Here is a 27,415-nt window from a genome sequence, read left to right as displayed (position 1 = left end):
GATGCAAATTAATTTGAAATTTTCAAATTCTGTTAACAAAAGAGTCTGGATTATCTTTATACCACGAAGTCTATCATGCTAAATGGGTCCATCACAAAGTTATTCTTGAGGACTGTAACTTCTGTTCTGCTGAACTTTTATTATTTTGAGTTAAAAGAGGTAATTTTTTTTTCCTCTCTAATTCCCCCTTTCATAATTTACGCAACACATTTGCAATAGAAGGAGCTATTGAGGGCACCACATTAGGACAATGTTACAGAGCACACCACCAGTTTTCTTTCAGATGTTCTCATCCACCATTGAGGTTGGAAGTTTGGAGAGTGCAACTGAAAGAGCCTACCAATATGCCTCAACTTGGTATCCCTGTCTTTTAGTGTTGCATGAGATATTACTAACAAGCTATGAAAAGACAGCCTCTGAGTGCTGAATATAAGTTGGTCTGGGAAATTTACTTATTGATTTATTAATTTTATTTTTTTAAGACAGAGTCTCGCTCTGTTGCCCAGGCTGGAGTGCAGTGATGCAATCTCGGCTTGCTGCAACCTCTGCCTCCCGGCTTCAAGTGATTCTTGTGCCTCAGCCTCCCAAGTAGCTGGGACAACAGGCGTACACCATCACGCCCAGCTAATTTTTTTACTTTTAGTAGAGATGAGGTTTCACCATATTGGCCAGGCTGGTCTTGAACTCCTAACCTCAAATGATCTGCCCACCTCACCCTCCCAAAGTGCTGGGATTATAGGCGTGAGCCATGGTGTCCAGCTACAGTTTGTACTACAATGTAATATTTGTGGTTGGGTGAAAACACATTTTAATATTTATTTTAAAAATTATTTTTTTATTTTTCAGATAGCATATATTATGGAGGGAGAAATCATTCTCTTCAGTGTAAGTGTTCTTTCAAGCTTTTTTTTAATGTTGTAAATAAATAAGCAACTTCTACAAGAAGCAAAACAACATTAGTTAAGTCCTCTGTAAGCAACAAAAGACCACTTATCTAACTGGCAGCTTAGTTAACTGGAACTTAGATGGGAAGCTTAGTTCATTGTTTGCAGAATGTTCTGAAGCCCCCAGATGAGAGAAGCCACATTTTTCGATATCTGGCACTTTTGTAACAGTGTTTTCAGCCGCCCAGGAGAGCTGATTCGGAATCTGCCTCCAACATCACCGGCCTGTGTTTTGTGAGGGGAGCATCAGTACTTGGTTCAATTGTTTAGAAATTATACAGCTTGCCTGTGACCTAAGGAGGTTTATGTTTAGGAGTGGTGCGCTGTCGAAAATCATGTCCTTTTAAAAAGCCACCCCAAAAAGTGTCACAGTCATCAATCAGAGGAAGAATCCAGGAACAAACTAGTGATTTCCCCAAATTCCTTTTGCTTTGCCTTTTTGTTTTTTCAAAGATCAAATTCGAATAGCATTTTATGCTTTCTTTCACTGAAAAGAATGGCCTGAAGAAGGTATTTCACAACTAAGAATTAACAATGACCCGGAGAAGGTATTTCAATCCTCTTAAAGAAAGCTTTTATAGTATGACAAACCTGTGCATCTTTAGGGGGCTCATCTTGTGCATGGTGGATTTGAGCCGTCAGTCAGATGCGGAAGTCCTGGCTGGTTCCTGTGCTGTGCCGCCGCTGAAGCTGTATTTATGGCAAAGCCTTCAGTCACTATCAAAAGAAACATGGGCTCACTGTCTCTGAGCTTCTCCTCTGAGCAGAGGAATGTTAAACCAGACATCTGTCTGCGAAAACAATCAACTAAACATATGCCTACTCTCAAAGGAGGATCTTGTTCTGCCTGTCTCTTAAGTTTTGGAAAATGGCTTTTCCTAAATGAGCTTTAGAAAAGCAATAATAAGCCAAGCTACACACCTTATAGTGATTTTTATATTAACACAGAAAACACACATTTTTAATGCTGTATATCATTCCAGTAGAATCTTCAATGGGTGTAGTAATATAATTATAATTATAAACACATAATACAACTATAATATATAATACTTGTTTTATTAGAGCTATGCTTTATGATGTATTAGGCACTAATCTTATTTAACCCTCATAACAGTCCTGTGTGATAGGCATAATTTCAATTTTACAAATGAAGAAACTGAAGCTTTTAGAGAGTTTGGTTATATTTAAGTGCAGAGGCGGGGATTCCAGACTCTCGTCAAAGCTTGTGTCTTAGCCACTAGGCTCTACTGCCTACAGTTCTAGAATACTATATACTGGTCATTCCTGGTGATGATCAGTAGATGTTCATGAATTACTGTTGGTTTAAATATTACCTTATCCTTACAGGAAGAGAAGATGGTAAACATAATATCTGTGGATTTTTTTTTCCAGTAGAAGAAAAGTCAATATATAAATTGACCAAAGGAAAAAATTGTCTTCAGTCCTTCCAAATTCATTCTTAGTGGCATATCCTTAGGCACATGGCAATGTATAGAAAATGACTGTCATCAAACGTTAAGGATTTTAGGATAGTAAAGTACTGATAAAATGAAAAACTATTTCTGTCAAAATGCTCAGCTGATTTCCACCATAGAGAGATCTGGGCAGGACCAAAACAGTAAGGTTCAGAATGTTCATTAAAAATATACCAGGACCCTTTACTTTGTAAATAGTCAACATAACTTATGGGATTGGAAATTCCTTGGAATAAAATATTAACCCTATGAAGGAAAGGGCACTGGACAGGAAGTTAGGAGGTGTAGATTCTGGTCCTGCCTCCTATTAGCTATGTGACCTTGGACAAGTCACCTGCCCTCTCCAGATTTCAATGTTCCCATCTGTAAACTGAAGCCTCTGGTGCCTTCCACTTCTCAAATTCTGAGTCGATGAGGCGGATCCCTTGGAGCAAGCGCCGGAGATCCCTTTCCCAGAATGCTCTGCGCCGTGAAGAAGCGACTCCCGGGTACTGGGGGCATTTTGTGTTGGCTGGAGCTGGAGTAACAAGATGGCGTCGTCGGCGGAGTGACAGGGGTTCCTCTGGGCCGGAGCCGGCGGCAGTGGTGGCAGCGGTACCGCGTCTCAGCTCACCGCTGCCCGGACGTCGCTGCGAAAGCGAGGCAGCGGCAGCTGCCCAGAACAGGTGGCCCAGCCTGGTAACCGCTAGAAGCCCTTCACAAACTGCGGCCTGGCAGACAACCAACCAAAAAACAAACAAAAACACCTGACCGAGCAGCGGGCATCAGGTTCCCTTCGCCGGCATCTGGGCCCTGGACGCCGGGAAAAGCCTCCGTGTTCCGCTTCCTGCCGCCTTCCACGGTAGGCTTGGCCCAGCCTCCATCTTCGTCTCTCAGGACGGCTAGCAGCAGAATTCATTGTCGGAAGGAAATATAAACTGGTGTAGAAGATCTGGTCTGGCTCCTTCGGAGACATCTGTCTGGCGATCAGCATCACCAACGGTGAAGAAGTGGTAGTGAAGCCAGAATCTCAGGGCCAGGCATCCCCAGTTGCTGTACAAGAGCAGGCTTTATAAGATGCTTCAAGGTGGGGTTGGCATCCCCCACATACGGTGGTATGGTCAGGAAAAAGATTATAATGTACTAGTCATGGATTTTTCTGGGACCTAGCCTCGAAGACCAATTTCTGTTCAAGAAGGTTCACAATGAAAACTGTGCTTATATTAGCTGACCAGATGATCAGTAGAATTGAACATGTGCATACAAAGGATTTTATACACAGAGCCATTAAACCAGATAACTTCCTAATGGGTATTGGGCGTCACTGTAGTAAGTTATTCCGTATTGATTTTGGTTTGGCCAAAAAGTACAGAGACAACAGGACAAGGCAACACATACCATACACAGAAGATAAAAACCTCACTGGCGCTGCCCTATATCCTAGCATCAATGCTCATCTTAGTATTGAGCAGAGTCGCCGGGATGACATGGAATCGTTAGGATAGTTTTGATGTATTTTAATAGAACCAGCCTGCCATGGCAGGGGCTAAAGGCTGCAACAGAGAAACAAAAATATGAAAAGATTAGTGAAAAGAAGATGTCTACTCCTGTTTTATGTAAGGGGTTTGCTGCAGAATTTGCCATATACTTAAACTATTGTCGTGGGCTACACTTTGAGAAAGCCCCAGATTACATGTATCTGAGGCAGCTATTCTGCATTCTTTTCAGGACCCTGAGCCATCAATATGACTACACACTTGATTGGACAATGTTAAAGCAGAAAGCAGCACAGCAGGCAGCCTCTTCTAGTGGGCAGGGGCAGGAGGCCCAAACCCCAACAGGTAAGCAACCTGACAAAACCAAGAGTAACATGAAAGGTTTCTAAGCATGAATTGAGGAACAGAAGCAGCAGAGCAGATGATCAGAGCAGCATTTGTTTCTCCCCAAATCTAGAAATTTTAGTTCATATGTACATTAGCCAGTGGTCATGGACAACCATTTACTTGGTGTAAAGAACTTAATTTTAGTATAAACTGACTCTGGGTAGCATTGGTGATGCTGTATCCCGAGTTGTGGCTACTGTAATTGTGAATATTAACTGAGACAGTGAAACATGGTGGCCGGTTTTCTAGTGCATTTTTTTTCAGGTGAAAAAGTTAACTAAATGGTTGACGCACATAAATTGGTGGAGAAATTATGCATATGCCAATTTTTGTTAAAACCTTTTGTTTTGAACTATACTGCTTTGAGATCTCATCTCGGAAGAATGTCGTGAACAGTCTTCAGCCAGTTGTGATGGGTGTAAATGCTCACAATTGTGCATTCTTAGGGTTTTTCCGTCTCTTGGATTTGCAAGTTGTTCACGTAAAACATTCTTAAAGTTGTTGGCTTGTTGTTTGCAAACCAGCTGGTAGGGTAGCAACCAAAGATTCCAATATTGGAGCACATGAAAGACTCTGCCTGCTTACTTGTGCTAGAAATAATAGCATCTAAAGTGAAGACTTAAGAAAAACTTAGTGACTACTAGATTATACTTAGGACTCTGCATTAACTTTATAATGTTCTTAGTATTTTTTTAAAAAAGCTTGTCACAGAAATTTAGTTAACATCTTACAACTGAACATGTATGTATGTTGCTTAGATAATCACTGTAAACATCTATATGATTGGGGATCTTGTTTTTATTTTGAAATGGCAGCTTTTCTAAGTTCATTAAAAACTGAAAACTGTTTCTGTAGGAAGATGAGTTTTTTTAAAACAAAAAAAATGCCTTGCTGACTCCCTATTAAATAAAGTCTCCCAATTTTTTGATAAAATTCTGAGTCTATGAGTCAAACTCGTCTTTGCTAATGGCTCAAAGATGCAATTAGCATCTTTCAGGGAATTGTCAAGAAATAAACTGAAAATGTAATTCGATTTTCACATGAGTTTCTTGGCTCATTCTATGCCCCCATTTTGCCATTTTTAACTCCTTTGTCATTGGGAAATATTTTCAAGGATAATGGGAAACAAGTAAGATGAAAGTAATTTACCAAAAGACTGAGTTTTACATCATTATGCAATGTGCTCATGGCCACTTTGCCATCTTTCATTGTTCTGCTTTTCTATCATCCTCTGTTAGGTTGCACTGCTATTTTTTCATTTACTGAAAATTTTATTTTTTAAAAATTGTAACTCTGAAACCAAGATGGATTCTTCTATTCAAATTAGTACAAAATATAATACTTTTAGATTTTTACCTAATTTTCCATGTGCAATGATTGTCATTATTTTAGCTGCCAGAATTAATGAACTGATACAATTAAAAGGTTCTGGCAAAAGTATTTATAGTTTAATGGTAAATATATTAACAAAATTGTCTTACCATGTAAAGCATACAATCTTCTCTGTCCTTCAAAATATTTTACACTTCTTTTTGGGAACATATTTTCAAACCACTATTATATACAATCACTACCTTATAAAAATGCACTGTATTAAGCAGAAAATTGATACCCAGATGATATAAAGGCCATGAAAGATAAAGGAGGCAGAGTGTTTAACTCACCTTGAATTCCTAGCCTGGTTTGAGTGGGAGAAAAAAAAAAAAAAAAAAAAAACCACCCCCAACCCCGCAAAAAAAAGAAAAAAAATCTCCAAAGCTAGAAATATGTAAAATTTACTAATATAATCTTCGAATTTCAAGGTCTTTATGCAGGGCCAAAATATACAGGCCTAACGTTTTTCATTAATAATATAATTGAACTTGTAGACATTTACTGAAAATAATAATTATCTGTGCCCACCTAGTGTTTATCTTGAGGCTTAAAATCACATTTCTGTGATTTCAATGCATATTTAGCTTATCTGTATTACTAGACAGACCTTAGCCATGGACAGACACTTTGCTTGATGTTATAGAACTATCAGAACAAGTTATTGCTTGTTTTATTACTTAGGCCGATGAACAGGTATGAATTCTGTTTCAAATGCTTAGAATTTATTTATACTTGCACTGAACATGAATGGCCTAGAGCAGGAATGGAAAATATGTGGCATCCATGTGATCACTGCCTACTCTAAGAACTAGATCAAAGCCTTAGCTGCTAAGCTGAACTTGGCCTTGGAATTGCTTAATAGCAGTGAATGCAGCCACCATAAGCAAACAGAAAGCTACTTGCTGTCCATAGTCTAGGGTTAAAATATCTTATTAAAAACCTCATAGATTTCCCTCTTTCCTTCATGTGATTTGCTTTTCTAAAATTTCCAAATATTTTGTGTTGTTTTCATTTTGAATAAGTAATTATTTATTTTTCTTCAAGAAGAGGATCTTTTGTTGCATTAAAAAAATTCCCCACAGCACCTCACATACTTCTAATACACATTAGGGACTCAATAAATGTCTGTGTCTTAAATAGTTTTAATGCTGGAAATATAAGACAGAATTATCACCTAGAACCAGAGACCTGGTCTTAGTGATATCTGTACTGGGGTTCTGTTCTCTCCAGAAGCTCATGGAAGGAATAATACAGTAAAGAGCCCCAACAAATTAAGTCCTGGGAAACTGGCAGAATAAGAAGAAATGTGGAAGTTCCAGTTCCTTTTGTGCTACAAGTTTCCAAATTATGAGGAAATATGCCAAATGCCTTTGGCTTTCAAATAATAATATACTCTGAATTAATGACTAACAAGGAAACACCCACTGAGTGGTTCATGGGCAGTATCTTTCCAAAGGTCAGATCCTATTGGCAAATGACCAAATAACCCTTCTCTCTTGAGCCAGCCAACCACTTCTATGGCCAGGAAGCACTTTGCCATCAACTCAGCATTATAAAATGGAGCAATTAAAAGTATCATTTGCAGTTAATCTAATAACTCCATTGAATATTCCAAAATCTGTTTGTGAAACACAGTTGATTTGGGACCCTGCCGTGATTTGAAGAGAAAGTTTTTTTTTTAAATGGAAATATAAAGATAAGCAATTTCTTTTAAAAGAGAAATAAATATTTTTAATATTCTCATTTAGCAACATAGTGCATAAACAATAATGTATTAAGATTAACTTTAAGGTAAATGCAACAAAAAGTTATGTAAATTCCCCCCTTAAAACTAAGTGTGCATCCTAAAACACTCTTGTTGATCAATTTGATTTATTTCACATTTTGGGGAGTTTCTAAATTAATTAATTCTTTAACATCAACACATGATGATTTCAGATGAAGAAAATGAGAAAGATAAAGGTTCTAATTATTTGCTAATGCAAGTGAGTGATAACATATTTAATAAAACTCTGTCATTCATTTACTCATTTAACTTTTATTGAATACCTGCTCTGTCTGCACCAGAACTCTGTTAGGCTTTAGGGACTAAAGTGAACAAAGTAAGTGTAGTTTCTACTTTCATGGAGCTTACACTCTAGTCGGAAATCTTGCATTAAACAAGTACAGAAATAACAATTGAGATAAAACAAAAGCAATCAAATAAAGGGTGCTTATAACTTTGTTTACTTAACAAAACTATGGTTTCCTGCAGAGGTGGTTTTATCTTTTTATCTAAATTTTGATTTGTCCTATAGAAGAAATTCAATTAAAAATATAAAATACAGAAGGTCTACTATAGATCCACTGAATTGTTATTCCTGAATGTTATTTCTGAATTTGTGTTTAATGTTAAAATGAGAAGGGTTTTTTTTTTTTTTTTTTTTGAAAAAAAAGTGCTAGTTATTGTAGAAATACCTTTAACCAAGGCAGTTTCCAGGGGAATTAATGACCACTTTAGGTTAATGGTCATTGGATTCATGTTCAGCCCTCAATTAAACTCTGAACTTCAATTGTTATTACTTAATTGACTTGGTTATATTTCATGTCAGCATTTCAATATGACCTTCCTTTTAAAAAGTAAAAATTACCCTGACATAATACCATGAGTCTTTAGTTGAGCCTGACATTGTTGCAGCAGCTCACACTATCTTTATATATGGTTGAGCCTAGAATTTGCTTAGCTTTGCTATCACTAGTGTACTTCCCATTATCCTTGCCTATAAAATGAGACAGCTTAGGATAAATCCAAGTGATGAGGGAAAAGGGATGAAAAAATAAATATATCTGTTGCCATGATTATTATTAAGATACCAAATAAATCCACTGAGATCCTCACCACTTTATCCTAATTGCAGGGAGTTAGACAGTTTTAACGAATACCTCGAGTATCACAATTAAATACTATCAAGGTATGCTTATTTTAAAATGTTCCTATATTATCTTTTCCTTACAAGTGACTCCAGATATTCAGCTGTTCTTGTTAAGGAGATGAAAACTTAAATCTCCTTTACCTATACATTAAACAAGAACAAGTTGGATTTATTTAAACAATGAGTTGGATTTTATATAATGTGAGTATGACACCCAGATCGAACTTTGCTATACTAAGTGAAACAAATTAAGGCACCAAATGAGCATTTCCCTTCCCCTGTACTGTGGAAATGTTTTAAAAGTCTTTTTGAAGTACTTTGATCAGGCTTTGAAATCATTTTAGTAGATTACTATTGTATGAAAACTGTAATTTATAGCGCTTGACCTAAGCAGCTCTTTGTCTCACAGCCATATTCAAAACAATAGCAGGAAAGTGAAAAACAGAAGGCGAACCCAAGTTGTTCAGGTTATTATTTAATTCATAATTCCATCTTCCTTATTTAATCTTTGGAATCCAAGCATGTTCTTAATAAAACAGGTTCAGATCATGTTTACTAAATGTAGGAAGGTTAATTTAGAGTAACAAGATTAAATGATCCAAATACATGACCCTTCCATAACCCACGAGTGACTTTACACAGACAGGTTCAGATAGACGCTTCCCATAAATGGTGACGTTGCAGACAAACTTCTATTGTTTGCCTTTTAGTTTCCTCTCAAGTTAAGCTTGCTTTGTTCCTTAACCCTAATCAAGAATGTGCCTATTGAGATTTTCTCCTCTCATCTTGTCACAAAATAGTTACACTTTGAGACAACTTGCTCCCATCAGATCACATGAAAATGGCAAGCTACCCTCAAGATGAATGAGCTAGGAGTGATTCGCTAAATCATACAGACATTTTGCTATTTTAATCAGCTGAACAACAACACTCAGGCTGAAAGTAGCTATAAAACCTTACTTTTTTTCTCTCTCTTTTTGCTCCTTTTGCCAAATCATTTACTGAAGGCATGAACTTCAAGCCATATTTAACCCTATAAAATCTTATTATCTTAGTTAAAAGTTTTATGATCCTTCTGGTGCCACATATGCACTTGAGTATTTGGGCATGTGGAGGGTGCTTAAGTTGTGTTTCTCCCCAAAGAGGTTAGGCCATTTGCTCCCCACTCCCCAACCAGACGTATGCATCAGGACATATTTTCGTCCTGGGATCCTGATCTTTTAGAGAGAAAAAGAGCCCAAGAGTAATGAGAAAATGCAGGGTACATGTCCATGTGGAGGGAAACTGGCAAAGGCCAACGCAGGGGAAGATGACGTAGAAAGAGTGAAAAGTGAAGTGAGAAAGCATATGGAAGCAGTAAGGATTTATTGCAATTGAGACACCAGGTCTCTGGATGTGAACAGTTAAAAAGAAGAGACATCTAAGGCATCTTGGTTCCAAAAAGAAAAGAAAGCAATGGGTGTAGCTCCCCAGTGAGAAGCAAGTGAATTAACTGTTCACTTCAGCATTAATTAGTGTGGCCCACCAGGGACCATTTAGGTAGATTACCTCATCAGGGCTCTAAGCAGTCCCCTGGCGGCCTGAGTGAGTTAATGCACCCCCTCAAGACCAACAATTTATCGTCTTTTCCAGGGGGAATCAAGCCTTGCAGATAATGAACAGGTACACACACCTACAGTTACAAGAAAATTATTTCCCCTGGAGGTCCAGCTTTCAACTTTAGACCCCTGAGACTTCCCTTTTATTTTAGATTTTAGGAGTGTTGTAAAGAGCTGACGTATGCTTCACTAGAAGGCAAAAGAAAAAAAAAGGATATGCAACTGTTTATGGTTTTTTCCTTTTTTGAGGGGGTACAGATGCGAGGTGGGAAGGAGTCTATGCAGTCGCCTTACATATCAGTACTGGATCAGCTTTGCTTTGAGTTGATCTGTTTCCAGACTTCAAATGGTCTCCTATGTGTTTGTGAGGGCAGATGCTTGGCAAGTCTGTATATGCCAGGGAGAACGTCATTCAGTTTTACGTTTTACACACGCTCCTGCTTTCTGGCTTTGCATAATTCATTAGCATGGTGTGCAGAATGCACCATAAAACAAGATTTGGCTTTAATGTTAACGTTCTAATGACGACAGCAATAAAAATAAGTTGTCATTCCGTGTCTACTTTCTGGGGCTGATGTTTGTTTATATTGTCTAAACTAAAAAAACCAAACAAGCAGACAATGCATAGAGATGGAACACAGAGAAGTATTTTTAACAGAAAAAGAAACAAACCAAGGAGACTTTAAGCTTCCAATTGGGGAACATTACTCTCTTCTCTCCCATACCCCTCCAATTCAGAAGTAGTATAATTATCACATTAGTTTTTATGTGTGAAAAACTTACTTACTTTTGAATAATTTGTAACCTTATTGTAGTGTGTACAGTTTACTGTTGGGTTCTTTCTCACTTTTAAGGGCCAGATTTTAAAGCCTCATTCATAAAGAGAAGGTAGTGCCTTTGCTAGGAACACCAATACCTTCTCACAACACATTATGTCAGGGCAACAGGTAAAAGAATAAATACAAAACGCAAGTACCTTTTTTATTTTTTAATTTATTTGTTCATGTTCATCATAAATTTGTTTAATATAAAATAAACAAATCCTTGACAAGGGTTTAACAGGATTTTCAACATCTGTGCAGATAAATGTAATTGATTCCTAAAGAAAAAACAGTTTAGAACATGCCAGGAAACCTGCTTTTAACATTTTTGTATAAAGTGTGTGTGTCTGTGTGTGTGTGTGTGTGTATCCAGGCAATACAGTAGTGGTTTCAAATCATTCTATTTCACTCAGAAGCCTGCATGATGAATTTTTTACTGAAACAGAAGTTTGCCTGATACTTCTTTAGCATTTCATCTTGGCTGCCTCTCTCTTTTGATTTAATGCACCCCACTCAGAGTTAAAATCTACACATGTTGGGACCAGGTTTGTGTCCTTCAAAAGGAAAAGCAGCAGGCATATTTTTCCAAACCTTCTTTGGTAGAAAATGAACAAAGTATAAATGACATATTTAGTCTTTTGAAAAAAATCAAGCAATGTATATAAGTTAAAGCTGTCTACAAAAATTACATTGTTGTTATTCGTATTTCTCAAATCATCTATTCAGCATTATAAAAGTTATGTTTTGTCAGCATGGCGGGGCAGGGGGCGGGGCAAATATTTTACTAAATACGTTTAGGGTACAGATTAATATTCAACTTCCCAAAAGATAGGTTTATTATTAACTTATTGATGTTTCGCTTTAGACTGAAATCTGATTTGCAATACATAAAAGTACACGAAAGTGAATAAATTAAAGTGAACAAATAGAAAAATCTCCTTTATTTTGCTTATTTAAAAATTGCTCCGGGTTTATTTCTGGCACACTCAGTTCATACAAAGCTAAACATTTCTAATGCTGAACTTACTTGAGTGTTATATAATTACATGGTATAAAATGCATATACTAAGCAGTATACAGAATGTGCCTTTAAAAAACTCGACTCATAAAAATACTAGCTCACGTACATACTGACAACTAGCCATGCTTAAAAATAAACTCTCCTCAATGTTGGGTCGTCTCCTCTCGGCCCCCAATCTAAAGGAGTGTGGTTTCCAGGCACAATGGAACTAATACTTTCAAATAAGATAAATCTAAAATATGTGGTGTTCAAATAACATTATTAAAAGAGGAAATTCTCATCAAGTGTATTTTTGCAGCTTGGCTTACTGTCACAGAAGTCAGGAAGCCGTAAAGATTGAATATAGCAAACACACAGCATAGGCGGGCTGCCATCAAGGTCTTCTGGAGCTCTGCACGTGAGTACAAAGGTGGCTTTGGACTTTGTGGCTTCAGCTTTCCTAGATTTGCGCTAGATTATTCCACGATGGTAAAGCAACGCTGGGTCTCTGTGAGTGCACATGAAGAGAAAGGGAGAGGGAGAGACAGTGAACGGAGGCTTAGCGAAAAAAAAAATAAGAGGGTGATTCGGTAACTGGGAGGAGAATTGAAAAATCACACCTTTCAGTCTTCACATTTTTTCTTTTGTTCAGCATACAAGGAGAAACCATCCGGAAGAAAGAAAGATTATGACTATCTATAAACTAATTGTTTGACAGAGACAGAAATGCTGATAATGAGTGGGTTGTGTCTGTAGTTCTTGGCTGTTCACATCAGCAATGGATGAAGGAAAACAGAAACTCTTGATATGTTTGTCTAAAGAGGTAGTGGTGTGACTACGGGCAGCAAGAGTTCAGCTGAAGTTCAGGGCAGATGTTGCCAGGATCTTACAGTGCAGGAAAGTAAAATTGCTTCCGGATTCACCTTTTCCTCCCAGCTTCTCTTCCAGGATCTTCAGGGTCAAGCTATGCTGTGGCATAAGGTGACAATGTTCATGGGGAAACAGGCTTTGAGCAGGATGCCCCTTTCCCGGTTGCAGTCCAGCTCCTGGATAAATCCATACCAATAGATGACTAAGCCTGGCCCAAATCTGTAAAAACACCAGAAAACAACACACACACACACACGGTATCAACAGAGCTCTTGAAAAAAGCCACCTTGGGGTACTGATAAGATGATTAAATGACAGGACTGCACAAAATTTTTGTTTTGGTTGCTACCATTATGACTGAAAATAGCCAAACGTATACCAAGGAGTTCACATAACACACATACTACCTTCTCGGATGGATGTGTTCCCTTTCTTTCCAGAAACCTGAAGTATTTCAGATATGGAAACTCCGAATCTTACCTTTCAGTAAGGTGTTATGAGCTTGGGCTGATGTGACTACCTAGCTGATGGAGGACAGATTCACAGTGCAAACAGGAATGAGCTGGGGAATGCCCGCCTTGGGATTTAAGTCTAAGATTTAATGGTACTATTTAAAAAATTAAAGTTGCCTAATTGCAACTAAGAAAAATAAAAGAATGTTTGAAAACAGAATTTAAAAAATGCAACAACTTATGGTCCTCTTCTGGCTATACTGTTCTACTCATGCACCCATTGGGCTGGAAGTACCTCCTGTCATCCATATGACACACTGGGTCCCTTTACTCTCTGCATTACAACTTCTCTAAGTGTGGCCACAGCATAAAGTTTGGTCATTGGTGCTTATGGAAATGAGGAATAAGGTCATGTAGGCTTGTGACAAAGTATAGACAGCTACGGGCTTAATAAAACCTCAGCATTTCTAAGTTGTGCCCTCTGAATTATCTGCAATTTTGTTAGCAGTGACTGATCCCCACCAGGCAGACTCAGGAAGTGGCCCTATAGACTACTTCACCCATCAGGAAGTTGAGACCTTTAGGCTGGGTTCATAAAGATGTAATCACTATCAATCACTGCACACAGAGAGATGTTTTGCACATCAGTTTCACGTTTTTCCTACTGAGGGCACTTAATTAAAGGGCAGCACTACTTTTGGTGTAGTGTTGCAGGAATTTTACAGTGAAATAATAAATTATGAATGTTGGGTTAGTAAAAGGATGTCTAAAAACAGAACTGCTTTCTGTATTCTAACATTACAGCAGGCTGAACCATGCTAGGCCAAAAAGCTTTTTCCTTCCATGATTTATTATATGCTGTAGTGTACTTGCCAAAACTAACAATACAGGATGGGCTGCGAGATACTGTATGCACAGGAACAAGTTCAATTGGATGTCACGGCCTGGTTTATTTGGGGATCCACATTAGTGGGGTAGCCAGGTTGTATTCAAGATTATTTAAAACTTTGGGAGTCCCCTCTGTGCAGGTACAGAACCGTGAGATGGCAGCTCATCACTTGATCTTGTTCCAGAAGAAGTAGGAACTGGGTATAATTAGAAGCCTTGGAGCACCAGGCCCACTGAGATTTATCAGCTGCAGATGTTCTCTTCTTCCTCAGCATCCCCAAAGAAGAGATTCCTTTGAGGTCAGTAGAATTAGGCTACCTGTGCACAGGTGTGTGGGTCCCCAGGCTCAAATGCATACAAGACGAAGCTCACACCTGCAGAAGAACTTGCTTCCATTTAACCGAGGGTTTCTTAGTAACTTTTAATCACAAACACTTGTCTGTAATTGGAACATAAACCATTGGTACCTTTATTTTACAAAGAGCTCTATGATTAGTGTCAAATGATCTCAGATTTGTCAAAACAAGTCTGGCAAGAACAGAAAGATTTGTGATTCTGTGGACCATGTCTGAGAAGCCTCAAACCTTCCCATCAGTGAAGCACCCCTGAGTCATGGCCTTGACAGATCTAACATTAAGCTCGACACATTCTTCCATTTTATTATACAGCCATTCTGGTGACCATGATGTTCTTCAGAAAGGCACTAATATTTTCACAAAGGAAGAAAAAAACTGTGATCTAACAAGTCACAGAGAAGAACAAAAGAATATATGGAGGTCATAAAAAACAAGCCCAGTGTTTTAAAGATTTATTAAAACAAAAACACATATCACCAGCACTGAGCGAGTGAGAGCAGCCTGCACTTTGTTTGAACAGCTAAATCATAAGCCAAAGGACACGAAGCATGACAGCTCTTTACGAAAATGGCATTTTCTAGGCAGAAAAGCCAGGCTGGGGAACACCTCAATGCTCAAGAAAATGGACTTGTTTCACTTGTGAGGCAACAGATATTCCTGCAACTCAAAAAGGTTTTGCAAGATTGTGAACCTGAACATTTCATGCAGTGGTTCACAACCGGGATTCCCTAAAGATACCAACACAGATCTATGTACATTTTGAGTAGGATTCATTAATAAGACTCTACTGTCTATCTAAGTTTCGTGTTTCTTATGGAACTATGTTTAGGTTAGGTAACATTACCTCTGTCAATGTAGCTCATAACCTCTGATTGACAATATGTCTTAATTAATTAAGAATGAGGAAACACAATGTCCCTTTGTAAATAGAGATTGATAGGCTTTCAAATTATGTGGTCTTTGGGTGACAAAAGCAATAAGGACTTTAGAGGGTGACAAGTTTGGAAATTTAATGGCAGAACAAGATCTGGCCTTATTCCCAGCACCTACTTTAGTGCATTTCTGAGCCTTCTTCAACAGCTCAGGATCCAGAGATTATCAGATGCTGACAAGATAATCTTTCAGCAACCTACCTGTTTATGAAGAGGCTGACCACATTAAGCAACTTTATATAATCAATTTCTCGGTTATCTGAAGTAACAGGAGGGGAAGTTTTGGTTGCTAATTTGAAACACCAAGCAATCAAAAATGGTAGAAGAGGTGTAAAATAGGACCCTAGAAAATTTTTATTTAGGTCAAATGCAGACTTTTGGGTTGAACCATTTCCCCTTTTTGATGCCTATTCTCATTTACTGTGGCACCACTAGACAAAAATGAGATCACTGGGAAGGCAAATACAACCTTTGTGACCAATAAAAATCAAAGAGACTTTGTTAACAACATTGAAAAGAAAACAGAGTCCTTGGGTCTGAGGAGATGTGCACAGCAGAGGTTGGTCTGCTACTGAGATTGCAGCCCTCCCTGCCAGCTGGGAGACCCTCAGGAATGGGTGTCCATGGACATCTGAATTTATTCTGGAAACACTTTTTAAAGTTGACTATAATTTTATGGTTGCTATACTCATGGTCAAGTAATAAGATCAAAGACCCCCAATGGATTTTAAAGACTCCTGGGAAGCAGAGACTAGAATGTGAATGACGTTTGAATAAGTAATTTTGCTTGCAAATAAAATATCACCAAATTAGCAAAAACAACAAATACCCTTTGAAAAAATGGGAGGTGAAAGTCAAGAGCCATCACAGACCATGAAGGCAAGAAAGATGAGGTTTTTCGTAAGTAATGACCCCTTATAAATATGTTCAAAATGTGTTTCTTGGCTGGGGACAGTGGCTCACGCCTGTAATCCCAGCACTTTGGGAGGCTGAGGCAGGCTGATCACTTGAGGTCAGGAGTTTGAGACCAGCCTGGCCAACATGGTGAAACCCCGTCTCCACTAAAAATACAAAAAAATTAGCCAGGTGTGGTGGTGCTCGCCTGTAGTCCTAGCTACTCGAGAGGCTGTAGTGGGAGAATCTCTTGAACCCAGGAGACGGAGGTTGCAGTGAGCTGAGACTGCACTACTGCACTCCGGCCTGGATGACAGAGCAAGACTCTGAAAAAAAAAAAAAAAAGTGATTCTCTGGTTTCATTCCATTTTAGGGTATTTAGAGAAATTCAATCAGAGACGGTGGAACTAAAGCTGGCCCTTCTGTGCATACCTGTTTCCTAGTGATTATCCCTCTGTTTCACCATTTGTCTGTTATATTGGGACCCTGTTGAGGGTAAAGACCATGTTTTATTTGTATTCATGTCCTCCATGCCTAACACAGTGCCTGGTACATGAAAGATACCCTCAAGGACAAGATAGGCAATACAAGTTAGCACTAAGATGATCAGACAGCTTTGCATTGGTTATTGAATCAGTGCGAGTCTAGAGACAGGGGTGCAGGCAGGGGTCAGCCATTGCCTCGGCATGGCAATTTTTTTAATGACCAGAGTGAGCACACTAGTGGCATACTTCCAGGTTATAGTGAAAATAATATAGTTACAACAATGTTCATTATTAACACTTTCACCCCACTTACTATATGCCCAACACTGTTCTAAGCACTTTAACATATATAGAAGCACTTTATATATATCGAACCACTTAATTTGTATGCCATCTCCATGAGGTTGGTATAATTATTATCCCTGTTCTACAAGTAAAAAAACCAAGGCATAGAACAATTAAGTAGATTGCCTGAGGTCTCACAGCTAAAAATTGGAGGAACCAGTTTTAGAACCAAGGCAGTTTGTGATGCACTCACTATGAGGTAGTGATCGGTTTACTAAACGAAGTGATAGAATGTTAGACTTTAACCAGAAAAAGAGAGTCAATGTCCTTTGTAATGGTTAAGCCACACCTAGGGCATTTTGGAGAGTTCTGGTGTCATATTTTAAGGGGAATGTCTCCAGTTTGAAAGTCAACCAAAGGAGAATCCTAGGATATTTGAGGAATGGTTAGAATAAGAGTATGTCTGATTTAGAAATGAACAGTTAAGGTTCACTAACACACTCACCATGTTCTGATTTTGAGAGTGCTCTTATGGAGGAAGGATTTGATTCATGCTGTAGCTCTCAAGTGCAGACTTAGGACAATGCTTGAAAGTAGCCAAGAATTAGATTTTGATTCCACACAAATAAAATTTTTTCTATTAACTGAAACTTTCAAAAACATGGAGTCAGTGGCCTTGCAAAATAGTGACATCAGTAGATCTATTAAATCAAGGCTGGGCTTTCATTAATTTTGAAAAATTGAACCAATGCATACAAATTGGGAATGTTTACACAAAATCCTGCATATTTAGCTTCTTTTGAGAAACTAATCAATCTGGCAACAAGCAACTGAAGATAAGTAACAGCTGCCCCCTTCAGATATAACCTAGGTTCGCAGGACTGCCACAGTCCCCACTGTTCTCTGTCACTTCCTGATGCCGAGGATCAGTGCCAGGTATACCAACCGAGCTTCTTGGCTCCTAACTTCCACTATACACCAATACTCCTCCTTGCTGCATATCTAGGATGCTAAGGTTACATAAAATAAAGAATTCTCCATATTTTCTCCAGTTCTATTGTTTTGGTAAACTTGGTTATTGGGTTCCTGAAGCTGTATATCTGAAGGAGTTGGTTACAGGGAGTACACTTTGTCAGTCAAGGTGAATTCCTGCTGGCAAGCAGTGAAGAGAGCCATAAAAATGCCCCAACTGTGAGAGTCCCCGGCTGTTTGGTGTTGGGGCTAGCAGGCTTTGTCGATCTCAACAGGTGTTGAGGACAGTGCAGGAAACACAAATGCTGCTTACATTTTGTTCAGTTTAAAAAAAGGCAGTGAAAGCTGTTAATGTATTTTTAAAAGATTATCACCAAGAATGTTTTAAAAATGGTACTTCAGTGAGTAAATTCTTAGTTTTAGAGAAAAATCTAGCTATCCTCAGATAAGCCCTGAGGATTCCAGATTGCAAATGTTGGACAGAATATGATATAAGTATCTTTCTGTTAAAGGTTTCCTATAACTCTCTGAGAAACTCAGTGGTTCAGACAGAAAATTTGGCTCCCCAAATTCAGGAAGAACTTGCTTACTCTTTTTTTTTAAAGTATAAAACTAAATACAGCCCTTTCCTTGCCACGCCTCTAACGCTATCCTATAATGCAGGAATTACTAGGATGAGGCATTTTTACTTATGGAGAATGGCGAAGATTATTAACTTTCTATTATTATACTTTTCCTCAAGGCATCCTCTTCAGAGACTGTTGAAAAGAAAGGTAGATGAAGGAATTTAGAGGTTTCGAATCATACTAGTAGATATCATCTTGCTAAATTAACCCCAATAACCCCTCGTTGGTTTCCTGAAGCCAGCTGAGCTTCTAGATCTCCATAGATTTCAGGGAGCCCTTGACCAATCATTATGTCTATAAAGATTCTAAGTACATATAAAATAATATAAGATCTCAATAATCAACAACAAAGAGGTAACTAACCTTTACTGAGCAGGCAGTGTTTCAAGAACTTTTACATGTACAGACTAATTTGGTACTCACTACCACCCTATGAGGAGGGCACTATGACTATCCTCATTTTACAGATGAAGCAACTGGGGCCCAAAAAGGGCCAGGTTTCGAACCCAAGCCGCCTGGCTCTATGGCTTACCCTTGTAACTACTATGCTTTACTGTCTCATTATACCTTGTGTGTATATAGCATTTTATAACAGTCATTTGACTCTGAAAAATATTTACTACACCTGGATAGGTGATAGGCAAGCAGGGGTCCAGAAGCAAGGCAACTGATCAAAACCCCAGTATATGAGTTGGGATCCACCTATCTACACAGGGAATAACTCTAAGTTTGATGTCAATAGTTTCACACTAAAAAGTTTATCTGGCTACTTATTTCAATTTAAGTATCACCATATTTAGGAAGTAGACGGAAAAGCAACCCATAATTCTGGCAAAAGAAATGAAAATAATTACATTTGAGGGAGCATATTTAAAACCTTTGACAAACAGGTGGAAGTAAGCTAGGGAATGAGAATTACAGAATCACTACATAAAGTTCAGAGAAGAGAAATGTCTCATGCTGTGAAGGGGTTCAGAAGTTATGGGGCAGAATCTAAATATGAGGGAAGAGGAATAAATTCCAGAACACTTGTTCTGCCACAGCTTGTTCATATAAATGGAAATAAACAGCTGGAATAAGTTATGAGGAAAACTGAGGGAAGCAACGGGTCTAAGTGAGCGTATGAGGTAGAGATTTGTTTTCCCAGAAAAGAAGGTTCAGACTTGTTAAACAGGGTGATACAGTACACCCCAAAGGCCCAGTTTTGCTCCTAAAATACCTCTAATATACAGATGCATCTTATGTTTGTGCCATTAACTTGGCTTACCCATGTTTTCAGCTCTATGAGAAAACCACTACATGTATTTTTTAAAGTAGTATGCTTTTACATCTCTTTTGGTAATAAGACGGTGAAAGGTGTGGGATTTATGTACTATTACACAATTTGTCTCTCTACCTATGATCACGGAAACTCCTGAAATTGACCTAATACTTTTCTTCCCAATGAGTTGAATTACCATAATTGCATAAACAAGGATTCTCAGTGCAGTGGAGTCCTACAATATAAATCTGCATCTAGTCAATGAAACAAACAATTCTCAATTGAAGGATGACAAGTGGACTACGGAATGATCTGATAATTTTAGTCAAGTTTCTTGTTCATGAGGGTCTTCATCAAACAATAAAAACATATAGAAACCTTCGTTCCTAGCTCAAATTTTTTATTTCAATCATAGGCAAATGAAAAACTTCTCTAAAACAAGAACAGCAAAGAATCATATATATATATATATAGACACACACACACACACATATATATACACACACACACATATATGTATAATAATCATGTATATATTTCTTTTTTTCTTTCTCATTTTGAGTTGCTGTGTGGGGTCTGTGCTATCTTCTGAGGATGTGTGCAGACATGTGGCCGTTGGAAGTTGATTGTTTCACCATCAGAAAGACTTGCATGTGGTTTTTATGCAGAGTGCATTTTCAAACACATAGTTCACGATGAAGGAGAAACATAAAACATCTTGTAATTGTTTTAAAATAAACTCTTACACTGTTTATTTAGTTTTAATCTGTGTGTTGTAGATTGGTTATGCACTTGTTAATCACTGTTGTATGTATATCCAGACAGAGTTGTAAATAACTTTTCAGTCCAAGTGAAATATGCTTGCACATGTTTATATGCAAAGTATGTGTATATTTATGCCTGTGTGTAAATATGTGTACAATAATAATAGATTAGTGATCATGTAATATAACATCATAAGGTTCTGGCACTATGGTCAATTTAATATACAATACAAATATTCTTTTTTTTGTAGAAATGAAGTTAAAATATGATAACTTGGTTGTTTCATCTACTTTTTCTTTCCTTGCCAGGTCTGTATTTGCAGACTGAAATGACCAAAGAAAGAGAACCTAGTTATGAGTATTCTCACCCAATCTATGCATGTTGGCTATGAAAAGTGCAACTTTATCTCTTTGAAACAACTTACTTTTGAAAATAAAAAAGTAAAAACATATTATAAATACTGATTCACTTTGGGCCTTTATGCCACAAAGAAAATGTTATTTTGAATAAAAATTTAAATGTATATAAATATACAACCACAACACTCTGAAATTCTCCATGGTGATTATATACCTTGATATTTTCACATCCATGTTGAATTACCTGAAAAAGTACTTAATTTCTACTTTGCTTTGTCCTATATTGGATATACATAGACGCTATATTTATAATCTTTCTAGCCTGTTGTAAATCTTTTCTCAGAAGATTACAATAGAAAACAAAGGCAGAAGTGATTTTGTCTTTAATCTGTTGTCTTTAGTCTCTGTTTTCTAGAAGAAATGTTTACTCCTGGATTGCGTCAGCCCCTCTGCATTTACCCATAAGAATCTACATACAAGCTTGTCTATCCATCCTGCACAGAGCACAAGTCACAGAAGAAAAGCTCCTCTCCATAAATTGCTTAACATAGTAATCAATCTCTTCACATTTTCAGAGTAAACTATATCACTTGAATAAACAAAATGCCAAAGGGTTCACAGTAAAAGACTAATTAGAGCAATGACAGTGATTCTAGAAGTCTTCCTGGAAAAGGCAACTATTCAACTATGTTGTGTTTATTCACATATCAGCCCTTTAAACTTTCTCCATGATATATCCATTTTTGAGGGGAGGGAAAGGTGAGGTTAGGGGTCCCAAGAGACATAGAGGGATGATGGGGTCAGAAGTATATTGAGATGATTTCACTGGGAAATGGGAGGATAAGTTTCAGGACAATAGCTGTGGTTCTGTTTCAAACAGGATGCATGGAGAAGACAGAACACCTTCTCAAATGGGAAGAGAGAGACAGCAAACACAGCAAAAGACATAGAAACCCTGAAAGTAACAAAGTACCCGAGGTTATGTTTACTTTGAAAACACTTAAGTACTAAAAGGAGAGAATACTTCATGTGGACAGTGGGTGCAAATCACATCCATCGATCTGGAATTTATACCCCAGCCTTCTTCCAAAAGTTGGGGGTGTTTTAACAAAATTGGTTGTGTGAATTATTACATGTTTTCTCAGTTATTTCCCCAGGGAAGCACGCCAAAGGCAAACCCATCATTTCAGCTGATTTAGTGTTTGATGCCAGAGAATTTATAATTGATATGACAACCATAATGGATAGTGATCATGGAGTTGGCAAGGCCTGGCTGACAGTGGTGCAGTCCATTTTGGTGTTTGCCAGTTAATCAACCATCAGACTTGCTCTGATGAATTTTGAGGTGATTTCTGAACTTTGCATTTCTAACTTTCTGAATATTTGAAACTAGAAACACATTATAAAATGGAAAAGACTATATAAATATTGCTTACCCAAAATACGTCTTTTTCAAGTAGCCTTTAATTATTTGCTAATGGAGGGAATGGAGTTTCTTTTTCCTTGGCATAGTTCTCAAAGGATCACAGGGTAACCCAGAGTTTGGTCAGATGTTTATCTCAAGGAACAAAGAGATTTATGGGTTTTGGATATATAAAAGTCTGCTTAAAATAAAAAATTATTGGAATTTCATCCTTGGCAAAGTCAAATAACTGAAGGATTAAGGCTGATACATGTTTGCCCTATAAATCTATCATTAACCAAATGTGACACAATGCTTTGGTATGTCAGGTCTCAACTCACTCTAAATGGGCAGTTAAATTTTTCTTTTACTCACAAGAAATATTTAATGATAAGGAAAATCTCTTTGGCTAGCCAACCTAGTCCCCAAAAGCAAAATATCCCAATTTTGCAGATTCATGAAGGCAAATGCCAGAAAGGGGAAAAAATAAATTAGAAGTTAGAAATGTCTAGATCATTAGAAAAAACAGTCAGATAAGGAAAAATGATTTTAAAAATGGGTCTTCAAAAATTGTGGATAACCTGGCCTTGCAGTTATCAAACAAACACTTTTAAAATGTAAGCTTCATGAGGGCAGCTTGTATTTCAGTGGCACATAGGAGTCAGCCAATACATATCTGTTGAGTGGATATATGAATACACAAATGAATATCACTCTACAGTCCCTTGCCCTAGAAGAAGAAGATGTGAGTGTTATTACTCATTTGGAAAATAAATTTTTTTTTTTTTGCTAATAACTCTCTACTATATAATGAAGGAAAGTCTTTTTTTTTTTTTTTTTTTTTTTTTTTTGATGGAGTCTTGCTCTGTTGCTCAGTCTGGAGTGCAGTGGTGTGATCTTGGCTCACTGCAACCTCCGCCTCCCAGGTTCAAATGATTCTCCTGCCTCAGCCTCCTGAGTAGCTGGGACTACAGGCATGCACCACCATGCCCAGCTAATTTTTGTATTTTTAGTAGAGATGGGGTTTCACCATGTTGGCAAGACTGGTCTTGAACTCCTCACCTCAGGGGATCTGCCCGCCTCGGCCCCCCAAAGTGCTGGGATTACAGGCATGAGCCACCATGCCTGGCCACGGAAAGTCATTTTTAAAGGTAAGAAAATGAGCCTTAAAAATATGTCCAAGTTGTACACTTCTGAAGAGTGAATTGCAAGATTGCTGGGAATGCTGGTAGGAATCTATTCTGTCTAGGATATTAAGGGGGAGATGATGCTGTGGTTTAAAGCGTGCTAGAAACCAAGAGTACTAGTCCCTGGAAGTAACACTACTGATGGTTAAAGTGGTGGCTGCAAGGCTGTGAGCAGCAGGAATTGGCTGCTAGGAGGAAAAACTATGTACTTGGGAGCCAACTGCTGCACACAGGTGGCTCTTTCTTTCTTTAAATACAATCAGTTTAGGTAGGCTTTTGTTTACAGTCGCTTTTATCTAGAAGATAAGGTTGTAAAAACATCAATCAAAATGAAGTACTACTGTTCCTGGCCATATCTCAGCAGGTTCATCTGTTTTATTTCTTCCTCCCTTTCCAAATACCTTAAGGTGTTTAAGATGAGTGAAGAGATAGCAAACTATTAAAGTGAACTGTATTTGTGTATGACACATGGATTTGCACTCATTGAACCACAAATGCCATCCCTACAATGCCTATGTCATTCCCAGGTTCAGCAGCATCTGTGTTCTTCACAGCTCTACTTTTCCGTAACATACAAACTCTACAAAATGATCTTTGCACCATTTTCAATAGTGCTCCTTTAAGAAAATGAGAGTCTTACGGTTTCTATATGTTGGTTGTGCGGCTTTTAATGTATTTATACTCTGCCTTTTCTTCAAAGAGTCACGTACAATCAAATAGCAAAATAGAAAATTAAGCTCAGCAAAAGGAAAATGCAAATATGTGAACTTCAAAGGTCAACTTTATAGTTAGAAATTTTAAGTCTGTAAAGATGGTACCTGATTATATGTTAAAGGCATAGCTTAATTAATGCTGGATCTGCAAGATGAAGTTCTGAGCCAGAGACATTTCCAAACGAAGAGGGATGCTCTCTTTAGGGAGTAAAAAGGCACACTGGTCCAGCTCCAGAGGATGGTTCCCGACAGGGCAACATCTCATGGGGATTTCAAGCCCCGATATATGAACTTCTGAGGTGAACAGAAGAGGCTTGACTGCATGAGCAGACAGATGCCTGGTAGGGGACTGGATGCCAGTGCTAGACAGGGCTGGGAGGCCATCCTGCACTCGATTCAGGTTGTGCTGAGGGTCTGTGTGGTGGAAAATATCTTACCTGTCATTCTTGAGGTTTTGTGAATCATTCTGCAGTTCTGGGCTTTGTAATTTTTTTCTATTTGGTTCCCTCCTAAACACAACGAGAGGCATTCTAGTAAATGTAATGCCCCTGCAGCTAATCCATGACTGACTACTCCAGATTTATTTTTCTGGCATAGCCCCAAGATTTCTCTATCTATAAAGTGAATAGAATAGCATTTGTGCCCTGAAGTTCAAGGTGGATTTGAGAATAAACTTCATAACAATTGAATCTGTGTATGTTCATTGTTGCCTGATTCCAAAAACCCCACCCAACAGTAGAATCTAATAAAGAAATTTTCTGAACTCTTCTCCACTAAATCCCCACCACAGATCTTTCCATGAGTAGACAAGATCTCTGTCCAGAGATCTGGAAATGAACTCAGTAGGAGAAAGAAAACTGTGATCTGTAAAGTACTAACCAAAGGCAGTACAAGGTCATACTTTACCCAGGATGAAAATTTGTAACGCAGAACTGAGGGGTAGGAAGTGTGAGTAAACTAGGTCAGAAAATTTCCTAAATTTATAACTAGGTAAGATGTTTCTTTGAGCTAGAGAGCAGGAAGAACCATTTCACATGGTCATTTCTGCCTTGAAAAATAAGAGCTAGTTCAGGTGCAGAGGTTCATTCCTGTAATCCCACCATTTTGGGAGGCTGAGATGGGAAGATTGCTTGGGCCCAGGAGTTTGAGGTTGCAGTGAGCTATGACTGCCCCACTGCATTCCAGCCTGGGCAACAGAGTGAGACTATATAAATAAAAATAATAAATAATAATAAAAATAAATAAAAACAAGAGCTGATCAGCTTCATGAGACCAGGAGAAACTCCACTTTAAAAGAGACTAGACAGAAAATCCTGGTGATGTCAGTGACTTAAATGTTATTTAAATATAAGTTTCTGTTGTTAATAACATGACACTGCTGTGCCTGTTTGAACATTTAAGTCTAGTTTACACAACAAAGAAGGGCTGCATACACCAGTTTCAGGGCAATGAAGTTTCATTTTACCATCCTGAATACATTTCCTATTAGACCAAAAACTTAAAACATTTTTATTACTTTTATTGGTATATAAAATTTTGTATATTTATAGGGTACATGTGATAGAATGTGTAATGATCCAGAGAATTTAGGGTATCCATTACCTCAAATAATTATCATTTTGATGTGTTAGGAACACTTTAGGTTTTCTCTTCTAGCTATTTTGAAATGCACAGTACACTTTTGTTAACTACAGTCACCCTACTCTGCTATTGAACATTAGAACTTATTCCTCTATCTGACTGTATGTTTGTACCCATTAACCAACCTCTTTTCATCCACCCACCCTCTTAAACTCACACTCTTCCCGGCCTTGGGTAGCTATCACTCTACTCTTTACCCCCATGAGATCAACTTTTGAAGCCCCGATATATGAATGAAAACATGTGATATTTGTTATTCTGTGCCTGGCTTATTTCACTTAACATAATAACCTCCAGTTCCATCCATGTTGTTGCAAATGACATGGCTTTATTCTTTTTTTATGGCCAAATAGTATTCCATTGTGTATACACACACATTTTCTTCATTCATTCATCCACTGATGGACACTTAGGTTGATTCTATATCTTTGCTATTGTGAATAGTGCTGCACAGAGGTGCAGATATCTTTTTGATATGCTGATTTTAGACTAGGAGCATTTTGAAATCTTGCCAAGTTTAATAGTTTATCTTTGTTCTAATATTTGCTTTTTAAAAAGAGAAAGAACAAAGCAACCCAAATGTCCATTGATAGATGTATGAATGGATAAAGAAATGTAATATACATGTACAATGGAATATTACACAGTCTTAAAAAAGAGGAAAATCCTGTCACATGCTACAACATGATTGAACCCCAAGGATATAAATTATGCTAAATGGAATAAGCCAGTCATAAACGGACAAATACTGTATGCTTTCACTCAAATAAAGTATCTAAAGGGGTCAAAATCATAAAAAGAGGAAGTAGAGAGGTAGTTGCCAAGGGTAGGAGAAAGAAGAAATTAGTGTTTAATGAGTATGGAGTTTGTTTTGTGAGATAAAAGTTCTAGAGATCTATTGCACAAAAATGTAAACATGCTTAAGACTGTACACTTAAAAATAGTTATGACGTCATGCCTGTAATCCCAGCACTTTGGGAGGCTGAGGCGGGTGGATCATGAAGTCAGGAGATCAAGACCATCCTGGCTAACACAGTGAAACCTGTCTCTACTAAAAATACAAAAAAATTAGCCAGGCGTGGTAGCAGGCGCCTGTAGTCCCAACTACTTGGGAGGCTGAGTCAGGAGAATGGAGTGAACCCACGAGGCGGAGCTTGCAGTGAGCCGAGATCGTACCACTGCACTCCAGCCTGGGTGACAGAGCAAGACTCCATCTCAAAAAAAAAAAAATAGTTATGATGGCATATTTAATATTATGTGTTTTTTTTCTCACCACAGTAAGAAAATAATAAAAAAGCAACAACAGAAAATAGAAGAGCATTTTTAACTAATAAAGTC

At 37.9% G+C, this 27,415-nt stretch overlaps 1 protein-coding gene and 1 pseudogene across 7 annotated transcripts in view; one reads left to right on the top strand and one right to left on the bottom strand.

Annotated features, from left to right (window-relative positions):
* Window positions 1-27,415, bottom strand: part of CDIN1 (CDAN1 interacting nuclease 1) — a 274,755-nt gene that overhangs the window by 30,453 nt on the left and 216,887 nt on the right. For 2 of the 7 annotated variants that reach the window (XM_054451234.2, XM_063652572.1), the window contains exons 11-12: window positions 12,913-13,078; window positions 11,142-12,497 (exon numbers count right to left, since the gene is read on the bottom strand). The exons of 2 other annotated variants lie outside the window; for them this stretch is intronic. In XM_054451234.2, coding sequence (XP_054307209.1) covers window positions 12,949-13,078 — 130 coding nt within the window. In that variant the 3' untranslated portion in view covers window positions 11,142-12,497; window positions 12,913-12,948. 3 more of the 7 variants (XM_054451235.2, XM_054451240.2, XR_010123940.1) reach the window with 2 other exon arrangements.
* LOC129014155 (casein kinase I-like) lies at window positions 2,234-26,033 on the top strand (annotated as a pseudogene).

This window comes from Pongo pygmaeus, chromosome 16 (genome assembly GCF_028885625.2).
Source record: "Pongo pygmaeus isolate AG05252 chromosome 16, NHGRI_mPonPyg2-v2.0_pri, whole genome shotgun sequence".
Taxonomy (NCBI): Eukaryota; Metazoa; Chordata; class Mammalia; order Primates; family Hominidae; genus Pongo; species Pongo pygmaeus.
The sequence above is the reverse complement of the archived record's forward strand: the minus strand, read 5'-3'. Positions and strand labels throughout refer to the sequence as shown.